At 42.7% G+C, this 20,040-nt stretch overlaps 1 protein-coding gene across 9 annotated transcripts in view; it reads right to left on the reverse strand.

The window, feature by feature from the left end:
• Positions 1 to 1,023: 1,023 nt before the first annotated feature.
• LOC311251370 (solute carrier family 24 member 2) overlaps positions 1,024 to 20,040 on the reverse strand; it is a 42,615-nt gene continuing 23,598 nt past the window's right edge. For 6 of the 9 annotated variants that reach the window (XM_084343750.1, XM_084343754.1, XM_084343753.1 and 3 more), the window contains 7 exons: positions 16,930 to 16,980; positions 13,585 to 13,683; positions 11,455 to 11,537; positions 6,030 to 6,164; positions 5,821 to 5,910; positions 5,255 to 5,421; positions 1,024 to 4,931 (listed from right to left, as the gene is read on the reverse strand). In XM_084343750.1, the coding sequence (XP_084199876.1) occupies positions 4,682 to 4,931; positions 5,255 to 5,421; positions 5,821 to 5,910; positions 6,030 to 6,164; positions 11,455 to 11,537; positions 13,585 to 13,683; positions 16,930 to 16,980 (875 nt within the window). In that variant the 3' untranslated portion in view covers positions 1,024 to 4,681. The remainder of the gene's footprint in view (positions 4,932 to 5,254; positions 5,422 to 5,820; positions 5,911 to 6,029; positions 6,165 to 11,454; positions 11,538 to 13,584; positions 13,684 to 16,929; positions 16,981 to 20,040) is intronic. The other 3 variants (XM_084343756.1, XM_084343757.1, XM_084343755.1) reach the window with 1 other exon arrangement.

A 20,040-nucleotide genomic window follows, 5' to 3' on the forward strand; every position in this document is an offset into this window, starting at 1 on the left:
GAGGCCAAATCCATTTAAACACTGATGCTGAAAGTGTTTTTCTCTCTGCAGCTGAGTTTGGGGAAAGCCTGACTGTAACAGTGGGCTCCAAGTCAACTTAATTTTGATGAATGACAAGGCAGGGACAGACAATAGGGAAATCACAGCAGCTAAGGTCGACGAAACAATGGAGGGTATTCACTCGACACCTGCAGGAAGTTTAAGAGCACAAAAAGCTTTTTACTCAAGAACTGCGCAGGCCAGGTGTCCATACAGAGACACACTCACTGACAATGCCATCTTAATATTCATTTAAAACCTGTTTGTGTGTATGTGTGGGCTTGTCGAATGTCGGATTAAATTAATTAATTAATTAATCTTTTTTAATTAACATGCAAATTATTCCGAGTCATTACCGACAGTTAGAACAACAGGCTGCCGTATTCATTGCTGCAGCACATGAACACGGGCACTTCAGATATTTAGTATTCCAACTTTATAAAGTAAAAAAAACAGTTCCCATAATGCAACTCTTTCATTAGATCCAACTGCCTTCCATCCCCTGTCTTTTATATTCATTTCAACTTCGTAAAGCTCCCTCCAGAGCCACAGAGGACATTATATGACTGTTTTCACCGGCTCAGTAGCACTAACCGTTAAGAGTTAAGCTGGACTTCATGGGGGAAATTGGTGGAGTGCCCCTTTAATGATAAAAAAAAACAAACAAAGCAAGTGAAAGCCTTACAAACACATAACTTGTTTCTCACAAGTATGCTCTCCAGTAACGAAAGAAAAGCTGACCAATACACTTAAATTGTGAAAGTGACTTAATTTACCAAATCTGTTACTCACAGTGGTGGACGCCTTTCACGTTTCACACAGTATGACATAGCTTTAAACATGTCTAATGATATTTGACTGAATATATGAACAAATTAGTAATTAAAGCTGCTGATAGATACATTAATAAACACTTAAATGCCCCTCTATCTTAAATACATTTTAATACAGTGAGTTACTGAGAACCGACAGCGATTAAAAAGCAGCACGACACATTGTTGCATATTTGAATTATCATCTTTATTTGTTTTATTATATACTTTGTGTTTTTACATAAAGAGACATATTTCTTTTACACATATAGAGTATATGGTTAATTTGTATCTGTATATATGTACACCTTAAATAAATCTTACATTAACACCAAGAAAATAAAACATTTACAGTGCAAGAAATGTTCATCAGTGGTCAACTTCCACGGTCGCCTACCCTGGGAAACCGCAACCACTGCCAAGCTCACATGCTAACCCGCTTTTCCTTTTGGATTTTTTTTTTTTCCTTCTTCCTATTTGGTCTTTCCCTCTCACCGTTCATGCTCTCACACAAAACACCATGAGAAGTTTGGAGCGATCGGGGAAAAAAATGTTGCACACGTGACCGTACAGTAGTGGTGGAAATTCAACCGAAGCTAAGCTGACATCCTCTTTTCCTGTTTAAGCAGTAGTTAGACATTTTGGGAAACACACTAATTCTCTTTTCTTTTCTTTAGACGAGAACATTGATATCACTCTCAAGTCTGCGTGCTGAAAATAAAGCTATCACAAGTAACTTGCTTAACTCAGCATAAGGGCTAGCTTGGCCTGCACGTAACTCGCCGTAAAACTACAACTTCTCGTTTTTTACACTTTGGTTTTTGCACAGATTAAACAATCACGGCTTTAGAGTTGCTGGTCAGCTAATTTTATTACCTTCAGACAGAGCCAGGCTAGCTAGTTCCCTGTTTGTTTGGCTCTTGTTTAATACGTACCTGCACTGACACAAAAGTGGCGTCCATCTAATCATCTAATAGTCAAGAAAAGTGAAGAATTGCGTTTCCCGGAAAATGTCAAACGAGGGGCGAGTCGAGACTAGAGGCGTGATCGCGTCATCAGCGCGTGGGCGCTCTGATCGTAGCGTTCAATTGCGTTTGTGCGCGGGAGAATTTCTCAATGTACATGAGTCATCGTAGAGGTATTCAGCGGGAAGTGCTCCAGCACACATACAGTATGAGAGCACACCACATGTACTGCAACACTTCTTCAACATAGGAGTTCGGTTGACGCCGTGATCACACTTTTCCTTCTCCCCGTGCGTTCGCATCGTTTGCCAAACGTCAGAAAACACGGTGTCAGCATCGCTAAATCCCGCTGTGGTTGAAGTCGAGGAGGCCGCGCGGTATTTAAAGCCCTCCGTTGTTCGTTCCAGAAGCTCAGCAGACACGCTTACGGTGTGAAGTATGCTAATGAGATGTCGAGTAGTCTAAAAATAAATGCTCTTGTGTTGCGTTTCATTGCTCAGTAATACTATGATGCTAAAGGGCCACACGTCCTTGTCCTTTTTCCATCCACTGTCACAAAAAGAAAAAGAAATAAAAGTGAGTAAAGTACATGTGGTAACCATTTGGTTCTCGCCAAAACAAAAGAAAAAAGAGAAGGTGTTTATATTTACAAAGTAAAACCAATAGAGTTCTTGGTGTTCCTTTCTGAATGGATGCATAAAAGTGAACATATATAGTTGGTCTAAGCTCAGCTGTACAGTCAGTGGGTAACCAGCCCAAATTTCCTCGCATGCATTTCTCCTCACACATTCAGAGAATCTATTTACGATTATTTTACAGTTAATTCCTACTAAGCTGCTGTACAGAGGCTGTGTTGAGGTAAAAGCGGGTGTTTTCTGGCCAGCTCTAACAGGAAGGGGGCTCGCGGAGAAGTGGTCGCCCGCTTTTTTTTTTTTTTTTGTCTTTTTTTTTCTTTATCTCGCAGGGTTTTTCGGAGCACGTCGGACAGGGAGGACAGCGGGGGACAGACGCACGGGGGGTGTGGGGCGGGCGAGGGTCGGGGAGGTTTCTCAACGACGACACACACGGTATATTGCTGTTTAATCTGTGGTTTCCACATTCTATGTAGCTTAAAGAGAGATCGTGATTATGGTTTTCTATTTCCAGTATAAAACACAGACTGGTGTATATTTCTTTTGCAGTTAGTCGCAAAATACTGGTAGTATAACCTCTTCTAGTCATAGGTAAGTATAAGGAATGGTCATTGTGTGATGACTTCAAATGCAGATTGCACACATGCACACAAAAGCACCTTTGATTAGAAAAGAAATTGCACAAGTTTGATAGATATCGTTGACCATACAGGTTGACATTTTTCTACATAGAGACTGAGCAGTGGTTTGCATTAAGAAGTTATGAAACATGTTTGAAAAAGTATACATTTTGGTATACAACTTCTTAAATGTTGGTTGGTATTATTCACCTCATAGTGTCTATTTTTACATGCAGTTGACTCCTTGAAACTACTAACCCGGGAGTTTGACTAGCCGGTGAGTTGAGCCCAGTTCTACTGTGAACAAAGCACTACACATTGACTAATCTAAATCAACCATGACGCTTAAACACTGTTAAGTTCTCTTCAAATGTATTATTTTGACATTGACTTCGTTATGGAACTTAAATGAGCCTAAAGTACTCATGCCTTTTTTTTTTTTTATTCCAACCAGTGAAAGATATCGAAGGCTAGCATATATTTTGAGAGGCTAATCTTCAGTTAGGCTTTTTTTTCTCCTTCTCCTCGCTTTTGTCAGTCGGTGCGTGTGAAGCATGAAAAGTTCTGTACAATCAGAACGTGGCGTTCAGTGGCAAAAGAAAAAAAAAAAACAGAGGAGCAGATTGTCAAGATGACTCTACGTTAACTAATACTGCTACAGTACATCTAATGCTACTTCTATATATTTCATGAAAATGAAAACAAAAGTAAAAAAAAAAACGAAAGAAAAAGAAAAGAAAAGAGGAATCCTCTGAGGGGAAATTCAGTGGTGAAAAATGACATCCGGCAGGGAAGAGGGGAAGCTTTAAACTCGTCGTTCAGACTGAGCACATGATGAATTTGCAAAATAAGAAGTAACAAAGAAGAAGTTCGCCTGCCTGGCTGAGAGTGTTTCATCCCTTGCTGCTCAGGTGCAAAAGCCCGCAGGAGAGTCTTTTTTTCGCTCGATACCTTCTGACGGGAAACACGTTCGGAAACAAAATCTTCATCCACACAGTCTGCCATTTCCTCGTCCTTTAAATTCACTCTGGGCGACGGAGTCTCAGTCTCTTGAACTCGTGTGTGTGTGCGTGTGTGTGCGTGTGTGTTCAAATATGCTCACAATTTCAGCTCAGCCACTGCATTTATTATTGAGAGTTTCATACGGTGCATCTCTTGTTTCGTTCCCCTCCGCAGTTCACAGGAGGTCATTCTCCTCAACCTACCAGGTGTAGTCTTGGTTCCAGCTCATCTAGTGACACTAATGGCATGCATAATGCTTTTTATATTTGGCTGGTACACCCCCCGCCCCCCCACCCACCCTCCTCGCCTGCCAATTAAATCATGAAAATAAATAAAAATCCACTCAGGTTAGGCCTACGCTAAACCAGCCAAACCAAAGTCTTGTTCCCTTGTTGGTTTAACCCCCTCCCCGCCACCACCTGCTCACTGAAAATATAAGTAGATTCCATATTCTTTATATTCCTCTCTTGTCCAGTCCTTCCTCATTCATCTTTTATTCCTGGGGTGAAGGATCACAAGGGTCAGGTGAGAGCGATGGCAGACGTAAGGATGGCTGTGTCGGTGGTGATTGTGGTAGTGACGAGGGAGAGGAAGCAGGTCCTCGAAGGTCCTCAGACGGACACCGGACAGGTGATGACCTTGTCCTCCAGCATGACGCTGACCACCAGGAAGACGAAGTACAGCAGGAACATGATGAAGCCGAGCAGCTTGCTCATGCGCCACTTGCAGGCGGCGATGGAGATGATGACGAAGAGGAGCATGAGGAAGAGGAGCACGATGGCGCAGAAGAGGCCGTTGGAGCTGACTTGCACCGGTTGCATGCCTCTGAACAGGGACCACATGAGCCAGGGGAACGGCAGGCTGCGGACACGGAAACACAACTAGTGAGCAGCTGGAAGTGAAGCAGTTTACGCTTCATGTATTAGAAACTATTTGTCTTTCATCACATTTTTACATCCGCTATGGGGTCACACCGAGCTTAAAACAAGATCCTGGCTACTGAGGATGAAGATAAAAAGAGGAGAATATGTTAATATATAAGTAACGAAGCATAAATTGTTTTACTTCCATTTTGCTGCTTGGTGGACGCTGGACCCAGTAAGCGCTTTCTCAGTTCCCAAATATGAAAAAAAATACATATATATCTCCCTGCACAAGACTCCAATCATGCTCAGACAGCGTACCCGACGGTAATGTCGAAGATGTTGGAGCCCACGGAGCTGGATACCGCCATATCACCCAGCCCCTTGCGTGCCACAATAACACTGGTGATGAGGTCAGGGATGGAGGTTCCAGCTGCTAATATAGTCAGGCCCATAATCTCCTCTGTAATCCCAATGGTCTCTCCAACCTGCAAAAAAAAAGAAAAAAAGGAAACTAAGCTCAGGGGTAAATAAAACCTAATCTTTTGTTCCGGCTATTTTTAATTTCCTCGTGATGCTCGGGAGGTGATGCAGGTGACAAAACTCCGGCTCTGACAATCTCTTTGTTTTGAATGAGACAGCTGTAATTATTTATGAGCGGGCGGATGACAGAATATGGTTTTATTTTAAATGTCAAGGATGAGAAATGGAGAGAAAAGAGGAGTGCGTCTTGCCTTTGTTTGGTTTTGTTTTTTGACAGGGATTATGCATATGTTAGGATTGTATAATGTTCTGGGGACCGCTGTCGTGATCACACGACGCTTCATTATTTCTTACAGCGTCGCGTCCCGGGGAGTGAACGAACCCTCGATAAAATGTATGCGTACCTGGTGAGCCCACCACACCATTAGGTAGGAGAAACACGCGATCCAGCAGATGGCACCCACGAAGGTGACGGGGAAGAACTTCTTTGAAGACTGAAAGACCAAGAATAAGAGAGAGCAATGTGTGAATATCAGGAATAAAGAGTCAATACTTATCCAGAGAAAACTGATGACATTCTTGTTTCGAGTGGGAAGGACTCAGTCTCACGCACCGTTTTCCTGACGTCAGGCAGCGTTAGCCACAGGGGCAGGACGATGGGTATGATTAAGAGGTAGGTGAGACGCTTGCGGTTGGACTCGGGCCAGGACAGGCTCAGAGGCTGGTCCTCCTCCTCCTCATCCTCGGCCTGAGAGGAGACACCGGAAAAAACAGAAAGAGCGTAGGGAGATTAGGGTTGGAAAACGTTTAAACACGCGCTTAAACATGCTTTAGTGTTTGCCCACATGCCATTTAGTGTCATCACCTGGTGTTTTATTTACCTGCTGGGTAGGATAAACATGAGGCAAATAGCACACTGAGTTGAGTCATGCTTTCTGCATGTTCCTAAAGTAATGAAGGGAAAAATTCATGACAATCCAAGTGTCTCCTTTAGCTTGATAACTTGTCTCATCGGGACACACCTCTCCATAGCAACTATCCAGAGAGACAGGCAGCACTCTTGCGACACAAGCACTTCAAGAGGAAAAAAGGCAGCGCAGAGGTCTGCAGAAAACTGATGACAGGACCTTGACGTGCATGCGCCTTTGCTCTGCGGTGACCGTAAGACAGAGGAGTGTGATGACTGTGATTTGGGAGATTGCAGCGAGCCTGAAGGGCTCTGCCTCTCCAGTCACCAGGGGCTCATCACTGCTGCCTGCTGATGCCGGCTGCACCGGCAGACCCCCGGGGTCTGATTGGACCTGCCACTGGAATGCCAAGTGAGCCAAAGACTGTCACCTCTCCGCAGATCAGCATCACACAAGCTGTCACTGTCTGAAGATGACACATGCTTACCTGTTCAGCTTTTGTGCTTACTTCCACTTCTTCTAAACTTAAATGGCACAACAACAAAACCCTTCTGAGAGTGGAAAGATGTCTCGGGTCCCTTTGTTTCCAATTATACAACATGCTACAGAGCCGTGGGGACCTGCAAACAACAGGTCCACACATGCAGACCTGAGCAGAACGCACTGATGACCTAGAATTTGTCTCTTGCCCTTTTGAGAGTAACGTTAGCCGAGGTGTAAAAACTACAATCGGCAAAAGGGTGCAAAAGACATACAGCGAGGCAGATGTTGATAACAGCTGTTGCTCAGTAAACAATCATTTTGTCAAGAAAATCATTTAAGTCTCAACAGCCTCAATCACATTAGTTAGGCACGCTCAGAAAGCGAAGCGGGAATCTTTAAAGCTGGCTATTGCACAAATCATGAATCATATGGAGCCTATCCTGCTGTGACAGCTACTGCTGTTGAGTATTGCCTGGTAACCTTGGTAATCAGAGCTGCCAAACAAAAGGCAGCGCTTGCATCACTTACGCTCAGCATTCTGATTTCTCCTCCTCTCCATATCCAGATGGCTGCATTGTTTTCTGTTTAAAAGGCCTAAAACCAAAAAACCTGAGGCTTTCAGGGGATCAATTCTTAACCAGCGCTTTTTATAGACGCGAAGACGTGAGCGGCAAAAGGAAGTGCTTCTTCCCATGTTCTGACAGGAAACACAGCATTATGTTGCGTTGCAGTTTGCCCCTGAGCTCTTTCACGGATATGTTGACTGCATGTAGGTGACTATTTCTGGCTGACACTGCGCACTACGGGCCTGTCACTTGTCTATTTATGATGTGCTTTACTTGCTTTCTCTGCAAAAGTATCCCATAGAGCCGGTGCTCCCTTCTCTGAGATGGTTTCCAAATGCCATCCCCTTGGGGGCCTTTCCTGCCCTGTGGTGCCTCAGTTGGCAACACTGCCAACTCCGAGCTTAAAGGCACTGACTTTTACCAGGCACCGCAGAGCTGCGAGGGGAGGCGTGACATTTGCTATTTTTTTCTTCCCTGAGGGAAGCGTGTGTGCTGACACCTGGTGTGAGGCTAGGCATACACTTCCTTTTTTGTGGTCGCACACATACTGTAAGCAAGGCTGCGATGAAGGCTGCACCCTGATGCATTTGTTGATCTGTTAAAGGTGCTATATGTAAGAATTGGCCACTTGTTGATTTATACTCCAAACAAATAGGGGGCAGCATATCACCAGAGTAACAACTAGCTGCTGCTTACTCTAGTTGGCTAGTTAGCTCCGTTTGCCGTGAAGCTAGAGGCCCAGCTGACTCCAGTATGCCCGCACTCTGAGCTTACATCGCTAGCACTGGAGCCTTGGACTGCTGGGGCTAGCTGGTTGGCATGCTAATAAGAAGTCTCTGCTCTGATGTAACTTCAAAACTATTATTTCTTCACATTCTGTTGATTCTTTTAGTTAATTTCAGATGTGTGTTCTGATTATACATCCATAACTGTAGCAAGTGTTCGCTTGTTAGCTCAGTTAGCCATGCAGCTAGCCGGCAGATAGTTGGCGTTTACACAACTAGCACAGGAGCTCTGGACCGCTGGGAGAAAGGTTTTCGGGCTTGGGGCTAGCATTCTGTCTTATATTTGGCATCACATTTGTTATTATTTTAGTTAATTTAATGTTTTCAACTAAAATTCTTACATATTGCACCTTTAACTTATTGGCTTTACGTACTGTAACCATGCTTTCATCATACGGAAGTGGAAGAAAACCTTAAATGTATCATTTGCTTTTTCTACACATTTTCTTACCTCTTATTCTAATATTTTTCTTCAGAGACTCATTTATTTTAGTAGTTTGAATATTAAAAGTGTCATGGCCTGAATATCAGCATCTGCTGTCTGGATATTTTGGATTTGGACGCTCCATCTGGACATTAAATACTCATACTGATTAGCAAAAAAGAAAAGCAAACACAACCAAATCCGACGTCACTTTCATCCTGAAACCCATGACACATTTTTTTCCCCCTGAAATCGTTTTAGTTGTGATAGAGGAGGTAGCATGAGTCACAAATTACCGTCGGTTATGATTTTCTATAGTTTCCCAGTATGTTATCTAAAGAAGTGATTACAGGAGCTTTACGCTTCCTCATAAATATTCAAATTGTGTGCCGAAAGTGGAAAATCCTGAATACATTTGTGCAGAAAGACAATTCGCTCTGAGTCATACCCTTCATTTATCTTTACAAGACGCCAAGACGCATTATAAAATTAGAACCAGATGAATGTTCACCACGCTCGTCCAATATTGCTTTTATGAAAAATAAACCTGTTAACTTCGGCTGTTTTGGGGGAAATATTACAGCATAGGATCATTTCTGTCAGCACAGCTCTCGAGGCTTTTAACAACAGAAAAGGGTTGCAGGAAATCTTGTACCTTAACTATCTCCTTATTCGGGAGGAATTGAACAATTCTGGGGGTCTCTGGCGTCACATGAAGGTGTGAGCTGTTTCCAGCTACATCCAAGGCAAGCTTAGGCATGCCAATAAACGTCCAGCTCTTCCAAGACTCAGTGATTCACCACCTGAGACAAGTTGTTTCTGTCTTCCATCTATGAGTTTTTCTGCCCTCACCTCAGAAAGTTTTGCGGTGAGTCTAAAATTGTCTTAAGTAGGCTGCGTTGCTACTATTTTTTAGATGCACAATATTTTCAGCTTCAGGCCAGCGATGACAGTTTCATCAGTAAAGACTATTATTAACCCAGGAGTGAGAGATCAATCTGAAAACAACTCGGCGCAGTGAGACAGATCAATACACGCACGGTCATGTTGCTCATCTTTAGCAGTTTCTTGTGCAGTCTATTCTGAGAAGCTCCCTTATGCTTCCACGCCGGTCTGTATCGTCTGGATCTCAGCCAGCAGGCATGCTTGTATGTTACATTTCTACTATATCTATTTGTTGCAGAAGGATTAATTTGATTTTTTTTTCATGAATCGGCACCAGCATTGCTTTTTAAAGACTGGACCGTGACTCAGATGGGGATATATGCAAGATTAAAATCCCTATAGTTTTGTGGAGCAGCAGAGCTACTGGTCATATTACAGTGTATTTGCAAAGCCTTTTACAAATCCTTGCAATACAAGATCAGTTGATAAAAAAAATAGATTAATATAAAGGTTAGTGGCTTAAATCAAGTATACCGCATCAGATTAACCCAGAGTACAGCCTATGCAATTGGTTTCAGGCCTTGTGACAAAGAATATTAGGAATACAGAATATAGAAGGAAAATTAAACAAATGGCTTATTTAAAGTTATAATCCTCAAGCTCTCAACCATATTGAACCCCCAATTTCATACTGTTTATGGCCAACTCTCTGTTATAGCCTTTAAATGTATTTACACACTTCTGTTACCTCTGTATGTAGTCATCTGCATTGTCAGTGGCGGGGTCCGCCATTCCTGTGCCGCATTCAAATGGTGCACAGCGGGATTTTATTAAAAAAAGAAGTTTAGCTACAGCAATTTATAGAGTTCATGAAGACAGAGAAGTTGCATTGGAGCAGCAACCATTAGTCGATTAATCGATCAGGTGATCGACACGAAATAAGTTGCCAACTATTTTGATAATTGGTTATTTTACAAGCCAAAATGTCGAACAGTTGCTGCTTTTCTCTGTCATTTATGATTGTAAATGAGTTTTTGGGTTTGGACTGTTGGTTGGACAAAACTATCTCGGGAATTGTGATGAGATTTCTTTTTTTTTAGCATTTCGATGACTCACTGATTAATAGATTAATCGTAAAGATAATTGGCAGATGAATTGATATGGAAATAATCATTACTTGCTGTCACATGAGTCTTCGTCTGTTGTATTTCTGGATATTTACAGATTAATCTGTGTGTATTTTACACCAAAACAAAATATTTCCACCTCTAAGACCGAGTCGTATGTACAAGTTTCTGCTGTGTGATAAAGTGTTAGCAGGGTTCTGTCTGCCTCGGGGTTACTCTTTCTCACGGCAATAAAACGAGTGAGAATCCAGCAGGGTGACCGTCACGCCCATCCCCTCTGCCTGCTTCCTTCTTAGTGTGCGACTTTGACTCGCTGCCCTCCTGCCCCAGGACCGTCTGCTGGCCCGGCGGGTCGCTGCGCCCTACGGCCATCCCTCACGCCGGCACGACTGCTGCAGGTGCCGTTCTGGGGCTCTGTGCCCGGCCGTACGTCAAAGACTGTGTGTGCTTGTGTGTGTGTGTGTGTGTGTGTGTGTGTTGAGGCATGTGTGCGAGTGTGTTCATTTCGAGCACCAGCGGCGGGGAGCAGCAGGTGAGTGAGGAGTGTGATTACAGAACTCAGTGGGAGGAGGCGGGTCTTTGGCAGGTCTGGCTGAAGATGGAGGAACTCGCCCGGGTGCATGCTGGGAAATTACCAGCAGTAGTGACCTGTGCCATAGTCAGTGCAACCTTTGCATCAATCACACTCAAGGTGGAACACAGACACAGATGAAAGGCATAAAATATTCATAAATGTCTCTCTGACTTTGATATCTGTCACTCAGCTGCGTCGCCTTTTCACAACGCGACCCGGTTAGTCGGCGAGTGGACGGAGTCCGTATGAACTGCGGGTCTTTTGTGTTTGTGCCGTGACTTCTTACCGTTTCCCCCTCTTGGCCTGCCGTGCCGTTCATGGGTGGTGTCACTTCCACTTCCACGCTGGAGCTGTTGGGAAGGTTCTTATCTGTGGGAGAGTTCGAAGAATAATTAGAGTGGAAAGCTTTTAGAGGAAGGAAAGCTGTCAGTGCCTCAGATACACATGACAGTGTGAGCTGTTAAGACGGGCAGAAGGGTGGGAGGCAGCACCTCGGCACTGTGGAGCAGTTAAACCTTTCAACTGTATCAAAATACTTTTACTCCATTACATCTCAGAGGGAAGTATTGTACTCTTTACTCCACTACATTCATTTGAGTAAGTACAAATTAATACATCTATGCTTTTACTCAAGTAAGGTTTTAAAATGAGTTGTTAATACGTTTCATTGTGTTCACTTTCAGCAGTCTCAGGAGTCCTGTTTAGTTACTGCTGGTGAAAACACGTTTCCTGTAATGCCGCTTCATAATAAAAGCTTTTATATTACTAAATAATGGGGGGCTTTTATTGTGAATAACTTAAACATGTTTGCAGCTGAATTAGCGGAGCCACTTTATTGTGATAAAGCTAATCTCAGTGTCTTTTAATGACGCTTCAGGTCAATTAAAAATAATCTGTTAACAATAATGTGGAAAACAGTTATGAAAGCGACGTAAACCTCGTTCGGAGACACACTCTAAATATTAACCGCGGTTCATTTAAGTATCACTCTGTGCATAAAACGAGTATGTGCATGACTGAGGCTGTGTTTGTCATCTCTCATCATACTCTGGTGGCTGATATGATTCCTTTTCATTTGAGACCAGACTTAGTTAACAGCCCTTATTAAAACACAAAGAGCCAAGAGCCATGTAATCAGATGATAAAACTATAATTGCGGTGGAAATTGCTTTAATCCGAGTGTGGTTGTGACAATTAGGAAGATTCTTAGATGGATAATGTGACTTGAAACCACCGTCGTCCACCACATGACCGCGCTCCCTCGCCGGGATGCCGAGATATTACGGATAAAGATGGGATATGAATCTAATCATACACTTAACTGTACTGACGCTGAATCCTCTTTCACTACGGACTGATTTTATGATATGTGAGGCCAGAAAAGTCATGCCTTTTGATTAAGATGGTAATATGTTAATGCGGCGCTGTTAGCATAATTTTGCCTTGTTGATACACATCTATGCCTCGCTTTGATTCTGCTGCTCTGACTGCATTGTGGCCATGAAAGTGTCTCCTCTGGCCTCCTGTTTATCCTTTGGTCCGGCGCTCTTTGAAGTGAAAAACACACATGAATTACACTTGGCAGTGACTCTGATTGATTTAAATACTGCTTGAAGACAACACTCGCAATCAATTGGGCAGTTCTTGATAATGTCATGCTTGTTTAACATCGGATGTGATGCTCATTAACTATTTCAGTGGACAATCCTAATGACTAATATGAGGAATATGAAGCTGGGTCGTGCCTATTTGTGAAGTTTTAGCGACAGGAAGCTGATGTTTGTGGAAAATAAGTTGATATTGAATCAAATTAATAGTTTGACATTTTGGGAAATACGCTTTTTTAGTGACACCTCTCTCTCATATTTATAGGGTAAACTTGAAGCTATACTTCTGTCACCCTTGGATAGATCCAGGCTGACTTTTTGCCCATTTTTCCAACTTCATGCTAAGCTAAGCTAACCAGTTGCTTGTGATAGCATCATATTTACCAAAACCGTCCTCTCATCTAACTTTAAATCAGAATGTTAAATCTCCCTAACAGCACCTCTAAAGGTCATTATTAACTCCTTATATATTGTTTGTTTTATCCGTACAGTTTAAATTTAGTTGTTTTGATGCTAAGCTAAGCTAATTGTGGTTTTACCGGGGTGTTATGTGCGGGGGTATTTCTTTTCCAGGCACAGTGACATACTGGAGTCAACCTAGACTTAATTTTATGCCTTTTCTTAGAAACAGGCTAACTGTTTGCCCCTTTTTCCAGCTATAATGCTAAGCTAAGCTAACCAGCTGCTGGTGGTAGCTTCATATTTAGCGTACAGACGTGTGTGGTATCAATCTTCTCATCTAACTCAACAGAAAGCAACCAATATTCACCCTAAATGTCACATCTAAGGAACGTCAAAGAGCATTTTACCTGAGCGGCTTGCCACTCCATTGGCCTTCTCACTGTCCTCCACTTGGCATTTCTTTTTAGCGATCTTGTGAAGGATGGACGCCTTCTCCCGAAATTTACCTGCAACAGAATGGCCACAGCGGTTAAACGTAGAACGGAGAGCTGCAGCGTCTTCAAACCCTCTCGGCCTCATCCCAGTAAGAGCTCCTTCGCCGTCACCTCTGACCCCAGACGGGTCGCATTTCAGAAGCACAGTGCGCACAGGGCGGTGGCTTTACACAAAACTGCCGTTCCAACAACATCGAGGGTCAATATGACGTAGCATATCATATACTGATGATCCTGCAATGTCCTGGTCCTTGGTGGAGGCAAAGGCAGCAGGGAGGGAATCTCTTGTGAAGAGATCTGCCTTCTGGAGGTCAGATCCACTCCTGTTCTCGTTCAGTTCTCATATCGGGTCAGAAACTCACAAGAGATGTCAGCAGGGAACTAAAAGCAAACGAAAAGGCTGAGCAGCATCACGGCATAATAACAGATGTATTAAGGTTAATACATGTATTAGGTTAAAGACATTAAAGACATCGTCTTAGGAAGGAGCTGATTTCATTGTAATCACGGCCCTTTCTTTGTTTTTAGGTACAGTAGCTGAGTGGATATCCTCAGAGAAACACAAGAAACGTAGCCTGTAAGAGACATCTGCTAATTAGAGGATTTAATCAACAACCTATGTAAAAATCACTGATGCTGACGAGAGAATTATTTGCTGATAACATTTTATCGATTAAATAACTCCACTCGTACTGAGAGTGCGATGCTGTGACGCAGTGGACTGATCTGACGCCAGTCATCAATTGAACAACATGACCTTGTGGCTTACATAAGCAGCACGCCCTCTTGAAATTACAAATAAAGGCTCCACCAAGGCGATCCTGCCCACAAATGTTGACGGCAGGCGGAACAACGACTTTCAAACGAAATCCCCACAGTTTGAAAAATCCCCCGACGACACACACACAGACAACAATACAGAAGATATATGAGTACAAATGCATAAAAGCAGTGCAGCTTTTTATGTTCCCATGTTGTACAAATCAGGTTTTTAATATTTGACGGCTATGCAGGCTGGGCATAGTCAGCAGTCAGAAGCAAAACTGTGTTGTGAGATATTTTGTCTCGTCTGTCATGTTCTTTTGGTGTAAAACCTCTCGTGCATCATTAACCTCCGTGCTGCTGTATCCATATCTAATTTCACGGGCTTCCTGTGCGTGTCAGGTTTTTGCATGCATGCGACTCCCAATCAGCCCGTTGCAATCAATGCGAACGATCTTTTTTCTCTTTCATTTTATGAGCGCACGGCTGATTTGTCAGTGCTTGACACAGTGACGCGTTGGTACCTACTCCACCCAACCATGCCAACACTGTCTGTGACCTTCTGGCGAAAATCATTAACCACCCCAAGTCACCGCCGGCCTTCCTCCTCTATCTCACTCGACATTGCCCCCCCCCCCACCCTGTTTTTCACACTCATCTGTCGCTGGCAAACACCATCGTTCTCTCACTTTGTCTTTTTCATTGTTTGGCAACGCACCGCCCCTCCCCGCCTCTCTTCCTTTCAGACACACACACATGCACACACATACGCTCACACTGTACATTTTCACAAGACGGCGTCACACATTCCACCGCCTTGACAACACTCACCTTGGGCGGTTGTTATCAGTGCTTGTTTCTACAAATGTGGGTGCGTGATCATTGTCTCTGCTTGGGTCGGCCTGTACAGGCAGCAGGGTGTGGCTTCGCTGCTGTGGGTTTTCTAAGGAAATTCTCAAATGTCAAGAAGAAAACTCTGGCATGATATGTCATTACAAGCTGGGAAAGTATTTATGCAAAGATCTAGAAAGGCAGGTGCTTCAGACGCCTTCTTTTCATGCCCTTTTCAGCTGATTATACAAAACATAACTGTCACATAACCTACTTTCAACCTAAATGCAGACACTGCACACTGTTTTTAGATAATTTGATTGGAAAATGTGAGTGGAAAATGCAATATCTATAAATAAACCATATTGTAGATCATTTACAGTCCATGGCTTGAAGAATTACTGTGTGGTATCTGTCTGTCTGTCCATGAATATAAATAATGTATATTACATATGCTTAAACATGCGATTTAAAAGGTGGATTAATAACACTGAATTTCCCTATTGGGCCGTGCAGCTAGCGGTTTGGACTCGGAGCTCGGGGACCAGCTCATTCTGTCAAAACTGTCATTTATTCACGTTCTGTTGATAATTTTATTTCATTTTTCTATTATTTCAACTAAAATCCTTAAATATAGCCCCTTTAACTCATTCTCAACAAAATATATTCTCATATTTTTTCAAAGAAGAAACCTTAAAGCTCCGACATGAATAAATGTGAGCAAGAGGCAAATTTCATATGTTTACACAAAAGCTTCAAAATTAAAAACTTTCTCTATTCAGTCCGTGAAGTGAGGACAACGTGTTTCCTGGGCGGTCCGTTTGAGGTGCACACATTGTCAGAACCACCCAATTTGCATAATGATGAAGCAACTGCAGAACAGAAGAATAACCAGCCCTTCCCCGGATGATGTTACACAGCCGCTTATTTCCCCTGTCAGCCCTGGCCGTTACGAAACCACCCAGCGGATGAGTCACTCCGGTTTGCGGGATTCAGCAACGTTCGCCTTACGCGTCTGCACCCGCTGCTGGTGCGAGTGGAACCTCCGAGTGAGCTCTGAGGCATGGATGATGCATTTCTCAGCGACGCAGATGGGTAACGGGGCCAAAGAAAAGAGAAAGGAAAAGAAGGAGACTCTTGTGCCTTGTGTTTTCTGAGTGTGGGGCATGGGATGGTATGCTGTGCATTTGTGTGTTTTTACCAGCCTGCATAATTATACATGTCTTATACTTTGACAAAGTAGAAGAAAAGGTTTCTGACAGAATCAAATATAAGCAACACTTTTTCTAGATTGTTTTTTTTTTTTTAAATATATTGTTAATAAAAATCCATAGAAACACTACACACAGTAACACACAATATGTATGTACATATTTTGTGAGAAGAAATAAAAATTAAAAAAAAGAAAATAAGCCAAAAATAAAAATGACAATAAAAAGTAAATAAGAAAAATGGCATGTCCACCATGATTTGCACTTATGTCAGTGAAATCTCAGAGAGGTTGTCGAACTGAAAAGCCAAAAAATTGTGCGAACTGTATGTCACAAGCAAACGAAAAAATGGGGGTCGGGGAGGTGTCGTTTCATGATCAAGATGGAGGGATAAAAAAACAAGACGGATGAGAGAAGCTGACTCAAAGAATCAAGTGAAAACTTTCGGGCTTACCTTCCTCAGTCATTGAGTGATAATATTTTAGTTTCCCATAAGTCCCAAGCTCTACAACATCACAGCAAAAGACAAGGGTAAGGCAACGAACACACAGAGAAAAGGAAAAGAGTGAACATGACAGAACAAGACAGGTCCGCTGGGTCTACATCACATACTGTACAAACACTCACACGGGCACACGGAGCGACACACAGGAAGTCTCTCAGAGTCATCACTGCATAAGTGCAAAACAAAACGGCAAGGCTGGACTTCAAAATAAAATACATTAAAGTATTACAGTAACTCATCTGATAAAGGGGCCTGCTAATGGCACAGGTTAGAGGGCTATTAGAGAGGAGATTCGAGATTTAGGAAGGGGGAGGGAGCAGTCAATAGACTTGAGAGAAATAATAAGAGGTTCAGACAAAGATATATTAAAAACAAAGAGAGCAGGAAAGTCAGAAGAGAATTTACTGGGTCAACATGCAACAAAAAGATGAGTCCTCCTCTCCTCTGCACGCAAGCTTATTCAAAGGCTTCATGACTCAGCGTTTTATTTCCACAATGAACCCCGAACAATTAATTTGATTCCCTTACTGTAGCAGTTCTTGGTGCTACAGCAAATAGACGGTCAGCACATCTGCATGATGAATTAGCTGGGAATTCGAACCTGAATGTGAAGCAGCAGCACAGAAGACACCCGGGCCACGAGGCTCTGCCTCCCACGCTGCACTTTGTCTCGGACATAAGCTTGAAGTTCGGGAGCTGTTTGGTGTTTAGCCTGGCTCCGTCCAATTTTCTCCATCAATAGTTTTTGGCCAGATACTAGTAGAGCTGCTGGGAATATGATCGTGCTGCAGTGTACTGATGTCTACAGCGAAATAATCCAAACTGATGGTATTTTCTCATTTGTACAGAGGTAAAGTACAAAATACAGGCCGACTCGAAAAGGCCGGCTCACCCAAATTACAAAAAATATACATGTTTATACTGTATATTTTTCCACTTAGCTCTATAAAGTAATCGTACGTTTGTGCAATATGGCGAATCAAAACTAAAAGGGATAAAATTCTTGGTAACTTCCTGTTTACCTGCATTCTCCTGTGTCAATCTGCCATTAGACCAGCTCATCAAGATGAATAATGTTGATGATGGAGTACCAAGAGAGTTTTATCGTTGCATTATGCACACTGGGCTTGGAACAAACAACAAACACTGCCTTCATACCAAATGTTCAAAACATGTGGTATGAAGAACTTGAGTATCTTAAAAAGTCAAGCTCAAAAGTCATATTTCATAGAGCTATATTTGAAAGGTGTAGATGATTTTTTTTTTTACGTGACTCTACACTGACGTGTTTGCCAGTCCTCATCTGTAAAAGTGATAATTTAAGTCAACAGACTTTCTGGCTAAACGAATGTCAAGTAGTGTTATTTGTCATTCGGGTACACTGACCCATTAAGTCCCTTCACAAGCACAGGTTTCTGATTTTGTAAGGTGTAGTAGGTGTACAGCACTGTATAACCCACACCCACATGCACTCACACTAATATCCAACTCTGCCCAACAGTGGGCGACCACTCCACTCACATGTGAGAGGATTATGGTGCGATTCTCATGCCAAATGTGAGACTTGGCAGCCCTGAAAAACACAATCTAACGAGATGAAAACACATCCCGCTGCGGAGTGTCTTGCTCGTCTGCTGCACTCCCAGACAAGTGCCTCAATCCCATATGATTAGGCGATCACTGTAAGGCCTGCCTCTAACTCAGGCCGGCCTGAGGGCAATTAACCCGCCACACAATCACTTGCCCGCACAGTTGTCTGTTTGCCCTCTGCAACCAGAGAGAGAGGGAGGCTTGTTGTTGTTTACCAGGGGCCCTCTTGTCCTTGTGGTGTGACCTCTAAACCTCTGGTGAGCTGTGTGCTAAAGCGTGCGTATGAGTGTGCGTTTGTGTGTGTGTGTTTGTGTATGCCGGCTCTGTCTGCTGGGGGTTGGGGTGTCAGGGAAATTCACAGTCTGTGCTGAAGCAAAAAGGCTTTTAACATTGATTCTTTCACCCACCCAGCGCAGGGTGAGCTCAGAGGGCACGGGAGGGGGTGTGACATGTGTGTGCATGTGTGTGTGTGTGTGTGTGTTGGTGGTGGTGTTGGAGGGATGATGGGTTGATAGGTGGTGGTTGGCTGGTCACAGTTACATAACAAACTGGAGTTACGACTATCTATCAACACAAAATTAAGGGGTTGTCCCTATGATCATTTAAATATACAACCTCATCCTTTGTTCTTTGCTTACTGTTACTAGCACATGTAATGTCATTTACGTGATTATGTAATTATTTAAACCATGGTTAGGGTTAGGGTTATTTTCTAATACCTTACCAAGTAGCCTAATTATAGTGCCTAAACCTGACCAAGGTTAAAGTTTTTTAAACCTAACCAAACAGGAGTTGTTGTGCCTGAACCCAACCGAGTAGTTTGTGTGCCTAAGCCTTACCTAGTAGTCTAGTTATGGTGCCTAAACCAAACGAAAATGCTTTTTCTAAACCTAACCAAGTAGTTTTTGTTACCTAAACTTGTTTGTGCTTAAACTAAACACTAAATATTTACCTAAACTTAACCAAATAGACGTTTTTGTGCCTAAACCTTACATAGTAGTCTAGTTATGGTGCCTAAACCAAACCAAAATAATCTCTTTCTAGGCCTAACCATGTAGTTCTGGGTCACTAAACCTAGCCAAGTTGTAAACCTTACCTAGTTGTCTAGTTATGGCGCCTAAATCTAACCAGAGTTCTCTTTATTCTTAACCTAACCAAGTAATTTTGGGGCCTGAACTCAACCAAAACTGACCGTTTAACAATGAATATGCCTGCATATGACCTATTTTTCTGAATATTAAAAGTAAATATGAAAAATAAATTGCCGCACTTTAACAATATATGAAAAGGTAGTTCGCTGATGTTTCACTACGTTGCAAAAAGAGTATATTACTTCTGAATTTTCTCTATATACACGAAGGTGCTAACATTTCAAGCATACGCCTGAACGATCATGATGTTGTTAAAGGCTTTGTCATGTTTTTGCTAAAATCGTAAAGAACAAACCACTGCAGACTGTCAGTGTAATAT

The sequence above is a fragment of the Pagrus pagrus genome, assembly GCF_965226575.1.
Source record: "Pagrus pagrus genome assembly, chromosome: 22".
NCBI classification, from domain to species: Eukaryota; Metazoa; Chordata; class Actinopteri; order Spariformes; family Sparidae; genus Pagrus; species Pagrus pagrus.